Below are 16,026 nucleotides of genomic sequence, written 5' to 3'. Positions count from 1 at the left end.
AGACACACACACGCAAGCATGCACTCACAGACAGACACATACATATATATATAATTGTGAAATAATCACCAGGACCATTAATAGAGCCTTGTCATGAAATGTAAGCCCCTTTTTCTTTTAGTAACAGAAAAAGGTGATTAGAAATGTCTTCCAAGACATTATAAACGTACATATTTTTTTTGTGAAAGCAAAGCAAATACATACTTTCCCTGAATACCTCATTAGCATCCTTTAGCACTTACAAATGGGCATATTTAGTATCTCTTACAACCTCATTAGCATCGTTTCACACTATCTCTCCAGATGTTCCTTCTGGATTTACTGGGATGACGGTTTGACAGAACACCGTAACTTGGCTGTCCCACGAGGGACTCTGTCCTCTTGTCTTCTTACAAATTGAATATATCGGTTCTACTTCCTCGTCCCATTGTTTTTTTAGCACTTCTTCATCCGTGAAACACAAAGGTCTAAGCCCACAGCTCAACTAGCCTGAAGGTATTTCAAGCTGGATAGTGGACTGGCACCTGACAACTCACGCAATTCTTAAAACTGCGATCCTTGGGTTAATTATGCCCTTCACCATCTTCTTGTGGGGATACTATGCACATCCTCTTCCTGTCAAGTTTGCCCGTGTGTTTGGTTTATCTCTTTTATTATTTTATTATGCAAACATTTCAGCCCCATTGTTGTGTATGCGGGAAAATGTAGGCCCCGGTCAGCGCCCGGTTTCCCATCCCTGCTCAACACTCCCTCCAAGCTCTCTAAGTCTGGACACTACTGGTAAGCTGACTTGTAGCACTTCAGCTCCCAGAAGCCTTGGAGAAACCCTTGCTGTCCAACTTCCCTTCTCTTCCCATGTAGAAGCAGTGAATCTGACAATCACATTCTTTATATATAGCATGTGAAGAATTCCCTTCATCTCTACCTATTCTATTTGGCTCCTAGTCCAGAAGCTGACACTCTCACACCTGGACTACTGAAGTTTTGCGGATGTCCCTGCACACACCAACCATACCTGGGTCAAATACATTCAGATACTTTTCTGTACTCGATTGGTTTTGCCTGGTGCAACTGAGCCAACCAGGAGGACCAGAAGGTGGGGTTTGCACTTATTGAGAATATTTTATTGGTTCCAATACACCAGACTAGCTCAGCAAATAAAAAAAAAAGTATTTTAATCCCAAACAATTACATATTTGACCCAGGTCTGACACAAACAAACCCATGAGCCTAATCCAGAATGAAGATTCAAGACTCATCATCAGCCTTCACAGGTGTTCTCAATCACAAACACCCGCTCAACCTCACTTCAATGGCTGCCCGTCAGAGCTGCAGTCACGGCAACTGCCTGTCGTGTCACTACATCACCTTGTTTTCTCAATAGATCCCATTTGCTGGTTGAGGTCAATGAGCTCCATCAGCTGCTTCTGCAGGGTTCGCTCTTTGCCCACAATCTGCCTGATGAAGGCATCCTGCAGGAGGTCCAACACGTTCGGTCTCAGCTCAAAGTCCTTTATCAAGCACCTGGTAAGATGAACAAGCAGAGAGAGAAGATTATTGACTTGTGTTTGATGTGTGAGATATCACTCTAGGTATGGAAGTATGGAAATGCCGATGTAAATACAATATGAACTACTAAGCATAGACTGATAGGTTTGAGATGTTAAAGGTACAATAGGTAAGATTTTTGTGTAAAAATATTGTTACAAGACAAATGTAAATCCCTTTATATAATTGAAAAGGGCTCACTGACAGGTTGACTCACCCTCTGTCTGTGTTTATAGTCCTTCAATTCGGGTTTCAAAATATACAGTTGACACAGCTGTACAATAATTCAAGCTCATTGGTTGAAAAATGGTTCTAATTGTCACAGCCAATGACAGCGCGTTTACAAGGGGGAGGGATAAACAGTGTTGTGATTTGAAGGTGTTTGTTGCTACAATTCCTCTCTTGACCGAGTCAAATTACCTATTGTACCTTTAAGGTTAAATTTATATACGCTCATTTATTGCTTTATTCTGATTAAGTAGGTTATTTTGGTTTAACTTCATTCTCAATACACATCCACACACTCTGCAACAGCCCTCCCACAGTTAGGGACAGCTGTCAACATATAAGGTTCAATTGTTGTTTGTAAGGAAATTACAGGAACCGCAGATCAAAGGGGCTGTCACCGGCAGCAGGCCAAATTGCTGTCCCTGGGAAATGCGGTCCTTCCTGGGAATGTTTACACATGCAATTTATTACACCTCTGACCAGGCTACTTAAACCCTCACTTGTGCTTATTACGTTGGCTTGTGGTTATTGCGGAAGGCTTTGCCGGATACATCCCTCACAAATCTGCACATCGTAAATAAATCTTTTCAATGGGAAAGTGGTGAGTCAGTGTGCTACTTCGCTGGTTCCTACTTGATTCCACAATGAGGGAATATTCCCGACACTGCAATAAACACCCTATTGCGAAAAAACTATTCCACTATCCTGAAAGAGAATGTCTTTGTCCTAAGGTGCCCGTCTGTGCTTGGATGCTTGGATAACGAGGCAGCGGTTTCTGTACTTCACACACCTACAGTACTATCAAAACTGTACATAACTGCAACTACACTGATGAACTCCTACTAGATATGGAATAATTCACTATTAATGTCTATTATTATGTACTATTTAATTCACTTCCCAGCACGATAAACTGCTCAGACTGAATGGCTTGAATGACTCCCAGTATTAGCTGCATGCTGACAGGGCAAACTGTATCAGTAATTATGGGATTTCCGGCATTTCCCCCAATGCATGCAGCACGCCTCCGCCCACGTCACTCACTTGCAGATGAACTCGTTAAAGTCCTCCGACCACAGCTCCGGCTGGTGCAGCTTTGGGGGAGGATTTCTGTGAAGGGAAAATTCTAAAGATAAATGGAAAGATAAAGAAAAGACAGGCCATCCCACTGACTGGGGTGGGGTGGGGGGGAGAGAGAGAGAAGAACAGAGCTGCTCAGTGAAGAGAATAAACCCACATCTGAAATACCGTATCATCGATTTTCTATTTTTTGTTTGCTGCTTAATATGACTGCAAGTGCAGTCATTTCATTTCAGAAATATTTTTCAAGCGCTACCACAATAGACTAAGCTGAGAGCAAAGTCTTGGGCGAAGTACACGCGAAAGGGCAAAAGAGCGAAAGAGAAGAGAAAACCTGGGACTCTCAACCTTCCAGACTGCTGAGGCAGTCCCCTTATAAACTTCTAGGCCACAGGATTCATTTGACAGGACTTTTTTGCTGCCTTGGTAAAATGACTTTTTAAACAGGGCATGCGTAGGAATCAATGCTGACTGTGGATGAAGTACTAGGCTCTATTTCCCACTGTTGCTTTAATAGGAGGAATATATCTCCCGGCTATAGCACTTCATGCCACTCCACAGACAGAATATGTCACATTTCAAAAAGGAGAAACTGCCGAGATGAAAAGAGTTTAGTCTGTAAAAAATGAATTTATGTGTGAAAGGGACACATCTGTAAATTTACAACAGTGCGCAAGAGAAAAAGGTATGACGCAAGCAACAAATGTGAATACGTAAACAGACACTCAAGAAAAGTCCAAGCCTATTCTCACCTCTCCCAAGAGAACAGAAATGGTTCCCGGTTTAGAACCAGAGTCAAATACTGTACGCAATTGATACTTTTCTGTGCTCGATTGATCTTGCTTGGTGTAACTTAGCCAACCGAGAGGACCAAAAGGCAGGGTTTAAAACATTTTTTTTTGTATTTCATAGGTTCCAATACACCAGACAAGCTCAGTAAATTGGACTAGGTCTGGTACCTAAACCGACACAGACTCAACAAGAGTCTACTTCTAAGTCTCCTCTCCCAAAAGAACACAGATATGGGTCCTGGTTTAGATAATGGCCTCCCTTAGGACAGTAGCACCATGCTGTTATTTCAGAGCAGGACCAGATAGCCTCCCCTATCTCTACCAGGGCCCACCATCCATCTTTTTCACAGTTCAATTGGGCATTATTTCTTTTCCTGTATGCCTGTATGGTATAGTTGTAATATGTCCAGTATTACGCTACGCTTCCAAGTCACCCCCCCCCCCCCCCCCCCCACACATTGAAAGGCCACCATCCCTCTCTTGACTCTGAACACCAATCAGGTGATGTCACAAATATCATCACAGTTATCAAGAGTGTGAGTTCAACAGACACATTGGGGTCTCCCTGTGAGAACATAAAACCCAGAGAGAGGCATTAAGTTGGCCCTGACAAATCCATAGGTTGAAATCTCTTGCAGTGGCCATGTCTGACCAGTCTTTCCACGGGGGATGACATTTTTACCTTAAATACTTATTGACTTTTCTCAACACAAAACATGCTGTATAAGATTGATTGAAATTCGTTCTATGTTTTGTGTTTTGTGTAGGAAAAAGTCAATAAGTATCTCATATATATACAGTATATAAAATCAAGCACACACACACACACACACAAACACACACACATGCACAGACACACACACCCACAAACAAAAGTAGTGCCTGAGGCTCTTCATCCCAGCTATTGTAAAACGAAATAGATTGGTTCTTTACATCAATAAAGAAATCCATAAACACAACAGACACATAATTGTAAGTACTGCTTATTATTTTTCAGGGAACGGTCCTCCATGCCCTTTAAATGGGGGTCATAGGACAGGGAGCTAGAATCCCCCCCCCAACCCAAAGCCAAATCATCCTGGCCCCTGATTGCGGGTCAGGATTGTAAGAGCCGGGCAGCCCATCACTCCAGAGTCATTTAGATGCATCAATGAGATAACGGCCCTGTGATTGCAGGCCCACGCTGGAGGAGAAGATTGCCGTAATTTGCCGTGGCTTGCCGATGATTCAATGGAGCACCTTTGTGAAGGGACAATGGAAGGCACACGTGGTACACCCCCCCCCCCCCACGATAGCTAGTTAAGAACCAAATCAGTAGCCCTGTACCAGTGCCGTGCTAGCTTTCGGTTTGAATGCAAACGGCAGAACATCAGGTCGTCCTTTGCTTCGCAGCTGTTACACCGTCTAATTTCGGTGAAATTACGATGTTGATTCCCTTTTATTCCCCTTGTCTGTGACGAGCCACACAATGTAATAATCGCAAGGTAATGTTGCAATGATACCAATTATTTTTCAACTGTATTATCTTGATTATTACAAACAGACACATTGACTGCACCTTCATGTATCTGGCTGGGATTTGAACTCTCACCCCCCCCCCCCCATCTTTTTTTCAGAATGTTTTGAGGAAACACAATCATTCTGAATAATAAGTGACCAAATCGGAGGGGTCCACATTAGCCCCCCCCCCCCAACGGCTACAGATCGTGCGTGTTCCGAGGGCGGCGGTCAGATTGCTGGTGCTTTTGGAGATCCTTCTCGCGGGGGTTGTCACAGAGGGAGGTCACGGGAACGCCACGTGATGCATCCTGACGCCTGGAGGCCCCCAGCGATAGATGGAATAGCCACAGCAGCGGTCTGTGACCCAATTAGACACAGCGGGGGGGTGGGGACCAACCACACTCGCCCTTTGCGATGACATCACCCACGCGAGTTAGCACTGCGGCTGAATATAAATATGACTTCACAGCACAATAGATTATCGAATTTCTCCTTCAGAGGCGGCCAGAGAAACAGGCCAATTTTCCTCTCCTATAGAATGAGCAGGATAACAATGTCAATGGGCAGGGAGCCATGCGACTAAGCAGCATTAAGCCAAACAAGGCTGCTAACAATGAAAGCCAGCTTTCTGCCTTGCAGTTCTCCCTGTCCTACATCCAGCATGTTTCAGGGAGAGCGATTTATCTAGCTTAGTGGTGGGCAACGAGGGCCATATCTGTTTCTGGTTTTCATGCCAACTTCTGGTCTTAATTACTTAACATGTACGCCACCTGACATTTTAGCGATTAGATATTTCTTCATAAGAACATGAATGGCAGCCGAAGAGCGTTCTCATGCCCCTACATGAAACCTGCAATCAAATCTACGAGTGAACTACTGTTTGTCTATGAAGCCAGTTAGATAGTCATTGGTGGAAAGAAAAACCTGTATACACAGTGGACCTCCAGAACTTCTGATCTAGCCTAGGGAGATCATGAATAGTTTTTGTAAAGTGTAGTATAGAAAACTGAAAAAAGCTAGATTTGTGTGATTAACAAATGATCCAAAATGATTTCACATTTGGAATTGTTGAAGTTTAATTCGTAATTTACAAGTTAAGATGGAATCATAGTCAGAGACATATTGGTCCTTCCACGTCCAGGGTTGCCTACCCCTGGGGTCCAAACAACTGTCAAAAAAACATTCTGGATCATCATACCTGTTATTTTATAATATCACAAGACTGCAAAAGCCATAATATTATTATTTGTTTGTCTCTTCAATTTATAGGGCCCTATTGGAGACAACAGTAGCACAGATTAGTCTGGGAAGTACTGGCACAGCTAATTTACTGCCACAGAAATATTTTTCATGACTGGCTAGTGTTCTTGGACTGCAGTGAACCTCCGTTGTCTAGTGTTTGGTTTTCTTCTAAATGGAAAATGATTTGTTTCAGCTTCATGCTTTTGTATGAGCTTGATATTGATAAGGCATAATTGTGATGCTACACTGGGTTTCTTTCCGTTTTGGTTGACTGCAATGGGAAAAAGAAAAATAATAACTGAATATTTTTGCATTATATACTGCTAAGATGGAAAAAGCCTCCCAGTCCGAGGTCTATCTTGATAATATTACTTGCCTGAGGAAGCTTTTTTGAGGCATCGTAAATGCAGAAATGAGGACTCTACATCTCCTGGAAAAGTAGGGTAACATGGAGGAAGATGCCCCGGGGTTAAAAGCCTCCATCCCATTTTCTTTTCGACCAATAGATTACAACAAATTTCACTTCAGCACATTTCAAGAATGTCTGTGCTCTTTAAGAATTTTAAATTTCATCTTGCTCACCATAGATTCCTGAGAACCATTTTGAGGTAATTTGGTTTAATTTCTTGTCACTGAAAAAGTGATGTATACATTTGTCAGAGGCTGTACATTAATAGCTATGTTTTATGTGGGGGATTAATGGGGAGAGTAATTTCTTTTGAGAACAAAAAAAAACATTTTTAAAGGTGAAAAAATGTAAGACGCCTGCTCATATTTTTCCCAGAAACGCCCCAAATAAATCTTTTTAGTTTCATTTTCTACTCAATACAGCAAAAGGCAAATTTATTCGATTTTTTTTACAATTGTTAAACAATTTCAATTTTGGTAGAGGTGTTAGTAAAATGATTTCCCACGTGACATGACATACAGTATATTTCTGCGTAATTATTGGACGACATTGCTAAATGCTAACACAGAGAGCTGATCACAGCTTTGTTTCATGGGCGTTTTTTGCTAAAACCAGGAAGAGAATGCTGATGCGTGTGGACCTTTCGGCATTAAATTATGCAAATACTGAACTGATATCCAAATCCATTCTAATTCAGCAGTCCATCGACAGGAACTCGTCTTACATCAGACAAGGTAAAACAGTGGCATCCAATGGCTAATCTTTTTTTCCCTCCAAAACCAAACATCCACCACACCCGGACTATTGCTTTACTGCAGCCACTGTGCAGCAATTGTGTCACACAATTAAACACATCTTAATTCACCAGTGCCAAGCCATATCGCTATATATAATAATTTACTGTGAAGGTTGAATGGTTTTTTAGTTTGGTAGGTACTGGCAGCCTTTGCTGCACTCAAGCATTAGTATGTACTAGATGTAAGACCAGCTGGCCAAGAAAGGTATTCACCTGGGGATCTTGAAAAGCGCTCTCATTGGATGAAGGTCAGCCAGTGGCGGGTCTCCATCTCCCAGCTCAATGGCGGTGATTCCAAGGGACCAGACATCGCAGCGAGCGTCATAGGTCGAATCAAGCTGCTGTTCACAAGCGATCACCTGAAGTGAATCACGGCATCCACATCAAAGAGAGAAAGAGGGAGGGAGAGAGTGATAGAGAGTGTAAGAGAGAGAGAGAGAGAGAGAGAGAGAGAGTGAGAGAAACCTGTGATACTCCTTGATTTAACCACTCAACTAATTCACACTGAAACCAAAACCATCTTTAACTCCTACCAACACATTACACCCTTGACTCTGGACATATCTGCACACCAGCCCTTTACCAGACTCAAGTCAAGTGTACAACAAGCCCTCCCTTGTTGAGAGAATTCTTTACTATTGCCTGTAATCAGTGATTCTGTCCTGACCATATAGCACATAGCACTATCATTGAGCATATAGCATATAGCAGTATCAGGTGTAATCAGTGTCTGAAGAAAAAGTAAGTTCATGAAACTGTTTTGTGTTCTGGCCAAAACTAAATGTTAACCAACATCCATTATATCGGAACACTTGAAGAACCGACCCAATAAAACCCTTAAAAGTAAAAAAAAAAATAAAGGCTAGAGAGGAAGGTACTAAAATCAAACATGACTTCAGAAATCAAGAAAGAAAGAATTAACTTGAGGTGACTCACCTTTTACTTACAATCAGTGCAAAATGTGTCCTTTCCCCTCAATAACAATATTCACTACTACAGCAGTGTCATTCTGTCAAAGTGCAGCAACCTTGCATGAAATTAATTTGTAGCTCCTGAGAACACAATCAATCTGGCTTACTGTAGATGAACACCCGGGTCAATCTTTGCGGTTCTTAGAAAAGTGCATCCTAACCGGTCTCATTCCTTAATTTACTCCATCTGTCAGCCAAGGGACAGCCCCGCTTTTTTCTTCCCCTATGGTTATAAATATTTTAAATAAAAATATCTAATTTCTCTTCATTCGAACTCAAGCAGATGAGAACCATCAGTCCGTGGCTTCGCAATGGCTTGCCTCACTTTGGATACCTGCTTTGAAAGCTATTTTTCTTTCAAATAAGTTTGAATGATTACGTAGTCGTGGCTACAAAAACTGGACTTCCTCTTTTGCTCTATTCTAATGCACCTGTATGTAAACTCCATGTAAAAATAAGTAAACTGTTGTACTGCACGCAAATGAAAAAAGAAAGTTAAATTATAAAAGGAATGATAAAAAAAGCCTGCAGACTTCTGAATTAGGATGCTTACAGAGAAAACGTTTTAAATAATTCAATATATTAGAAAAGTTAACATTAAAGCTAAAAGAACATTCAAGATGGCTGACATTTAAAATGACTGCATATACTCACTTACTATATAATATACTGGCGTTCAACATGTAGTCCTACAAACGAGTAATTATTACTAATTATTACTAATTATTATTAGCAATTGTTATTATCAATTATTTGCGAGGCAACTGCATTCATTCCCGCCTAGCAATGCTCACAATTACAAAGGCAGAATTAGTTGTCACCATGACAATAACTCCCACAATCCCCCCGTTACAGTAAAAGAAGGCAACAACTTCAGAAACGTTTAATGGCTGGTTACAGATGTACGAGACAAGGTCTACCTCTGGGGCCATCCAGAAAGGCGTTCCCACGGACGTGTTCCGACGCAGACGCGAGCTGGTGAGTTGCGCGGACACACCTGGACAGAGAACATGGCAGGGGGGGTCAAACTGAGTGCAGGACAAGCACTCGCCAAAGTATTAAATAGGGCTGGGTTATATCCATCAAGCAGGACAAGCAGCCCTGGCCATTAAATAGTACTCAATAGGGCTGGGTTAAATCCATCATTTTACAAGACAAGCAAATGTTCTGAGAGATGTTATAGTGTACAGTTAGTGTTTCCCTGTGCTGAAATGCATTGGTTTAGCGTGGGCTGTGATCTGCAGATACTTTTATTCCATCCAGATGGGTTTCAGCGGTTGCATGTTAAAATAATGAAAAATGGTACTTGTATATTTAACTAAATAGCTTGGTTTGAGATAATGAATGAGCTAAAACACATTATCCTTACTTGTCAACTTTTAACAGAAGATGTTTATGCTTCCACAGGGCATTGTGCCTGTCGTAATGTTTTATATCAAATCTGAAGAGCATTAGCCCACACATTTGAAAACACACACCAACGCATGCAGGAGGTACACAACCACACACACACACACACACACACACAATTCAAACCTTTAATACAAATGGCAAATCACTTTGAGATACAAATAGTTATGCAACCCACAGTATTTACCCAGGCCTGAAATAATTTGAATGGAGAATGAAAAACATTGCGGCAGATAAGGAGGATTTTACTTTTGTTTTTGCTTTCTGCAAAGACACCTCCTTTGCCAGAGCTGTGTATTATCATTCACTCCCCCCCTCCCAACCTTCCCACCTGCAATAATATTTATTCATGAAAAAAATGAACATTAACAACAACACTGGAAAAATGTTCTCATTAAAGTCTCGATGCTTCGCAGAAAAAAAAAAATGGGGAAATGTTAAACAAGTCTATATAACACCAAATTATAGATACTCTATCATGCAAAAATATAATAGGAAAAGAGAACCTTCTGCAATGAAACAGCAAAGGTAATTACATAAAATATTAGTGATGATTCAAGTCTCTAAAATGTCTTTATTTTTCATTTTGTTCAGTTCTCGGCTGTTTTTATTGTATTATCGCGCCCATGGAAAAGAACTCGGACGATCACCAGTGTCTTGCTGGCAGCCATGAATTCAGTCCAAACAAATTAGCGTGACAATCTCTAATGGACTGTGAAAGAAAGGAGCAGACCGTATCTACAGCCATAGAGAAGCCCAGTGAATATGGCGGCTTGTGAGAGATTCTCTATTTATGTATATTAGCACATGCACAGGGGAGTGGGTATTCACTGTAGCGTAATATAGAGGCCCCGAGGGCAGAGGCACCATTTTACAAAATGTTCCAATGTTGATGCTTCCCATAATCGGATGGAAAGGATTTCAAAATAAAAAAATAAATCTCCTCCAGTAGACCCGCTCTCTTGCCCTTTGACAGACTTCACGAGCTTAAGTAGCGTCAGAAATGATGAGCAATGATCACAAGCGATTATGAAAATGCAAGAGGGAGAAATATTTTCGAGATGGACACACTGTGCTCGAAATTGCTTTCTACACAAACACGGCCATCCACAATCTCTCTTTCTCTCTCTCTTGCTCTTTCTCTCTCTCTCTCTCTCTCTCTCTCGCAAACACACACAAAGCACTATACACACACACAAATGCACAAGATCGCATTTTGTCATGCACAAAAACCCACCCCTCGCACCTAAAAGCGCACACTCACATATATGGACAAACTACACATGCTTGCACACACACACACACACTCTCACACACACACGCACAAACTCACACACACACACACAGACTGAAAACTTCCACTCTCCCTTTCTTTTCCAGCACATTACCCCGAAGCAAAGCCTCTGGGTGATACTTAATAATTATCAGAGAGATAATGCTGTCAATTTGAATATTTATGAAGAAATTGCAAAGCCGCTTTCTACTCTATTCTATTCTATTTTGGCCCCTTTTTCGCCCAATAATGTCTTCCTCTCAGTGATGAGTCACTGCGGGGGCTTTATCAATTGTGCTGCTCAGCCGACCGTGCACTCCGCACAACATACCCAGCTTCACGGTTAAGATTATCGCAGCGTGATACACAGAGTGCCAGGCACATGTACCCCCTCTACCCCCCCCCCACCACCACCACCACCACCACCTCCCAGAAGCCTTCAGTGCCACCCCCCACACTTTCTCTCAAAGTATACTGGAGTATCCTCATCTGCACTTCTATCACGATCACAACATTACTTTACTTTACACTATATATGATACACCATATTTACCCATTATAGAAACATATTACAAATATATTTACTGTATAATATAATATTATTGATTAAATAAATATAACATGTAACATCTGTTATCTTGCCTTAGTTTTCTGGAGTAAATACAGTAAGGGTGTCATGTTTTACAGTGTAGGGCACTCATATTGGATACAGAGGCAGAATACAGTCAATTGGAATAATAATAATGATAACAAAGACAATAATAATAATCTTCCATAAATGTTGGAGACAAATCCTCTGGTTTATGACCTCCCCATGCTCATATGTGACAATGTGATTTAAACATTCATGATGTTAAACACGTTTTAAAAATAAAAATGACATTATATTTTATCTTAACATGATAAGAAACTCATGTATTCTAATCCTCACAAATGCAATATGTTGAACTTGCAGAGGTTCAGTAAACTTGTTTTGTTAATTTTCCCAACAGCCATGTTGATAAATATGAGAATACAATGTCAGATTCTGTATCAGAGGCATTGATTCATACACTCTGGTTCAGAAACAGAGGAAGAGCAGATAACATCACATCATAAAACAAAAGCCTCTATTATCTGGATGAAATGATCTCTGAAATTATTCATTTGTGACGGGCTGCAAATCAAAATAAGGGGAACTTCTTTGGGTCAGCTACCTGGTGCAGCGCAACTGTAGCCATCGTGACATCCAAGAAAATACTCTGAAAATACTCTGAAAATACTGAATTTATTTCATTTCCAGGTGGTGTGCAAAGGGAAGTGATCAGAGTTGGGAAAATTCAAGTCTCTTCTCAATCAGTGCTCCTAAAGCATCTATGCCAGGATGTTTTCTGACAATCCTTTCAGCCCTGTGATCCTGGAATTTTCCATACTCTGTAAGCCTGCCCTTAAGGACAAGTCACCAGCAAAACACAGCAATCATCGCTTATTTTACCATTCGCGTCATGAGGTACTGCAGCTGAATTAGTCTCACCATCACCCAGCAGATGAAAGTTATGTAATAGTTCATATGACAGCAGAATGCAGATTCAAAGAAATCGAATCCCTACACAGCTGCAACCTCTCGGGGTGATTTTCAAAAAGAGACCAAGGAGAAACATACAAAGCATTTTCATTAAAATCCACAAATGCAAATTGAGGGAAATTCAGTGCTGAACAAGGCAGAGGGCAGGCAAAGCCACATATCTAACCACAACCTAGCCATGACATTCCCTAAATGGAGCACTTGACCTCCCCTACTATCTCTATCCCCTTGAGGAAGCTGCATCACTGGCTGAACCCAACGTGAACAGATATGCTTTTAATTTTGAGCATATCTGGAACTGAGGCCCTACTTTCGGCTACTGAAATCTGAACCCGGTCGGTGTCTGTTCGTCCGGTGTTCGGACGAAGTGGCCAAAACCGGGCTTCGTTTCTGAACTTGTTGACTTTGCCCATTAGTGCCACTGCAGCTGGCTCCAGTATAGACGTTTCAGCCACCCCTTTCAAGTCAATGGTAACAATACGGTAAAAATAATAATTTCTTCCCACAAGAAAATGTATTTGAGGTGTTTTTCCTTCATCTAATGTCTCCCCATGTACCAACTTGTTATGCTATTGTGTTATTAGGACAATATCATAGTAGTTTGTGGATGAATCAGGGATGGGTTACAGCACAGTTTGTATACAGTAAGGGCTTCCCATTTACCTACTGCACAGTCGCTGCCTCTAACTTGTACAAGATGGCTCCTGACCACAGGAGGTAGAAGGGGAGGGGGAATTGGGCTCAGGGGGCAAGGTTAGGGAGTTTTAAAAAAACCTACGTGACTGCTCCTCGTGAACGCTTTGTGGGCATTTTAGGTGCTAAAACCAGGAAGAGAAGGTTGATGATTAGCCTCATGGCCTTGGCTGGGATCTGGACTGGGACAGTCCTGACTACAGCTGGTAGCCCCAAGGGTGTGAGGCTGGTATCTCCCAGAGTTGTGAGGGTTCATTCGATGGGGGCCACATTCCACCGCTCTGCTCCACTGGTCGATCGGACACCCGTGGGCCGCATGTCAAAGCTGCATATGGAAGGTCTACCACCGACTCCACTCTCTGTGAGCTTGACTTACCTTTTCAAACTTACCTTTTCAAACTCTACCTTAGTCCTCCCTCCTGATTTCCCCTGCCCCCCCTTTCTGATATCCCTCTCCTCCTTGTCTACCCAAAAAAAAAAAAAAAAAAAAAAAAATGGCACTTCTGATTACGACTATATGTTTAGAACAGCATTCCATGTGTACTTTCCTAGTTATGGATGTGATGCTTTGACTTGTGGTAGAACCTATGCACTTGTAAGTCACTTTGGATTAAAAGTGTCTGCCAAATGACAAAAATGTAAATGTAAATGTAAATGACTGCAGCGTGAAAACAAGTACACACCACATCTTTCAGCAGTGCACACCACATGTTTCAGAGGAGAAACGTGGTTGTCTACGCCGCAAATCAGCAGTGGGGTACGCGTCTTAATGTGGCTGCATTTACGGATACATTAAGGCGAGAATTGGATATCTGCAGGCCCATGTTGGGTGCCAAAAAAATAAAAAAATGAGTTGGGCCAAATTGGGTATGTTCAATACATCCATTACTACTACAAAGCTTAGTCCTTCAAAATGAGGCAAGTGTTACATGGTTTTTCCTTCTCAATTATTACACACCATTCTCATAAAACAGATGAATGCAATTGCTTATAGTTATCATTCAAAGCTAATGACACAACATCGTGTTCGTTAGACTGAAATCACGCAGTGTCACTTAAAAATCTTGAGTGCTCAAAGTGAAATTTTGCACAGAATATAGAAATCCACATAAAGAGGGTGTTTATCATAATGGGGGCGCTGAAAAGCATTGCAGAGCAGAAACAGGATTGAGGGTCTAAAAGCTTTTTTGGCATTAATAACACCCTGCTTTACATTAAAAAAAAACAATGCAGATTCTTCAAAACAGATAGTATGGTATTGCTACGCCAAATGCTACACTTACACTCCACTATCCGTTTCAGAAAGTTGAATCTTCGCTCTCTAATGGAAAGAGACATTCAGGGGGACTGAATCAGTGGCACAGTTCACAAGCATATGCTATTCGATCAAACCCTCCAGATTAATCCTGCACTGTAGCAGTAGTAGTATTACTACTTTCCCTGACATATTGAGATAGGAGGTTTCTGCCAATTAATGAGTTTCCGTGGAGGAATTGGCACCCATGGTTATGACAGATTGGTCAGGAAACTCTTTAAAATACTTTTTCATGCTTAATGCACTGCTTGGGTTGCACATTTTTAGGCATGCTATAATGCACTCTCTAGCCCAGGAAGATGGCCAACTGTCGGAAAAAATACAGTTGGTACTCCAACATGACTTACTAACATCCCGGTAGTGCAAAGAAAAACAAGTAGTTTATTAATTAAAAGTTTTTAAATCAATTCAAAAACCATTGCTTGTGTTCATAACAAATGTAGCCTAATGTTAAAATCTCCCGAAATTTAAAGACATTTGGAGCCTATTTAGATTACAGTGCTACAATAAATGGTTTAATTTACTTCCAGCAAGATAATTCAGGTAGACCAGTATGTGGGCCCATGCAAGGGAGCCTGTTGATCTGGAGATGTCGATCTGGAGACTGTGACCAATATACAGCAATTTTTACGTTATATTATCCTTGGAAGGGAAAAAACTGTATGGGTGTAGTCTATCCTTGCATTGCATTGCATAGTCTTATCAACATTCTAGTAATAGCCAATCTAAGGTCACTGACATTTGCTTTAATGCTTTATAAAATGAAGCAAGCAACTTGTATTTGATGACAAAAAGAAAGTTTCGTATTACGCTGTGCCACAAAGCATGACAATGCTTGAGTAAGAAAGAACACTTGAGTCACGGTTAATAAAAAAGCCAGAAAGAACAACTGATGGCAAAAGCAATTTGGTATTTAGTGTAGTACAGCAGCCTATGCAGCAATACATTTTGATTGTGGTCTTCAGAAAGCACTCTAGGGAAGTATCATTTTTGCCTGGCTGAAGTTAAAACGACTACATGTATATATGAAATTAGCAAAAAAATATTTCACTCCTTTATCATCATTAATCATAATAATATACATTATCGCTAAATGTACATTTTACTGTTAACAGTTGAAATAGCATTTACTCTGAACAACGCATGTTGACTTAAACTTGTTTGTTATATTAAAATATTTACATACGAGATACCCAAAATATTACT

The 16,026-nt window shown here is 41.1% G+C and overlaps 1 protein-coding gene across 1 annotated transcript in view; it reads right to left on the bottom strand.

Moving 5' to 3' along the window:
* myo3a (myosin IIIA) overlaps window positions 1-16,026 on the bottom strand; it is a 98,342-nt gene that overhangs the window by 56,509 nt on the left and 25,807 nt on the right. Inside the window, exons 5-8 of the mRNA XM_061237726.1 lie at window positions 9,486-9,562; window positions 7,808-7,953; window positions 2,821-2,886; window positions 1,369-1,524 (exon numbers count right to left, since the gene is read on the bottom strand). Of these exons, the coding sequence (XP_061093710.1) occupies window positions 1,369-1,524; window positions 2,821-2,886; window positions 7,808-7,953; window positions 9,486-9,562 (445 nt within the window). The remainder of the gene's footprint in view (window positions 1-1,368; window positions 1,525-2,820; window positions 2,887-7,807; window positions 7,954-9,485; window positions 9,563-16,026) is intronic.

Source organism: Conger conger, chromosome 4 (genome assembly GCF_963514075.1).
Source record: "Conger conger chromosome 4, fConCon1.1, whole genome shotgun sequence".
NCBI classification, from domain to species: Eukaryota; Metazoa; Chordata; class Actinopteri; order Anguilliformes; family Congridae; genus Conger; species Conger conger.
The sequence above is the reverse complement of the archived record's forward strand: the minus strand, read 5'-3'. Positions and strand labels throughout refer to the sequence as shown.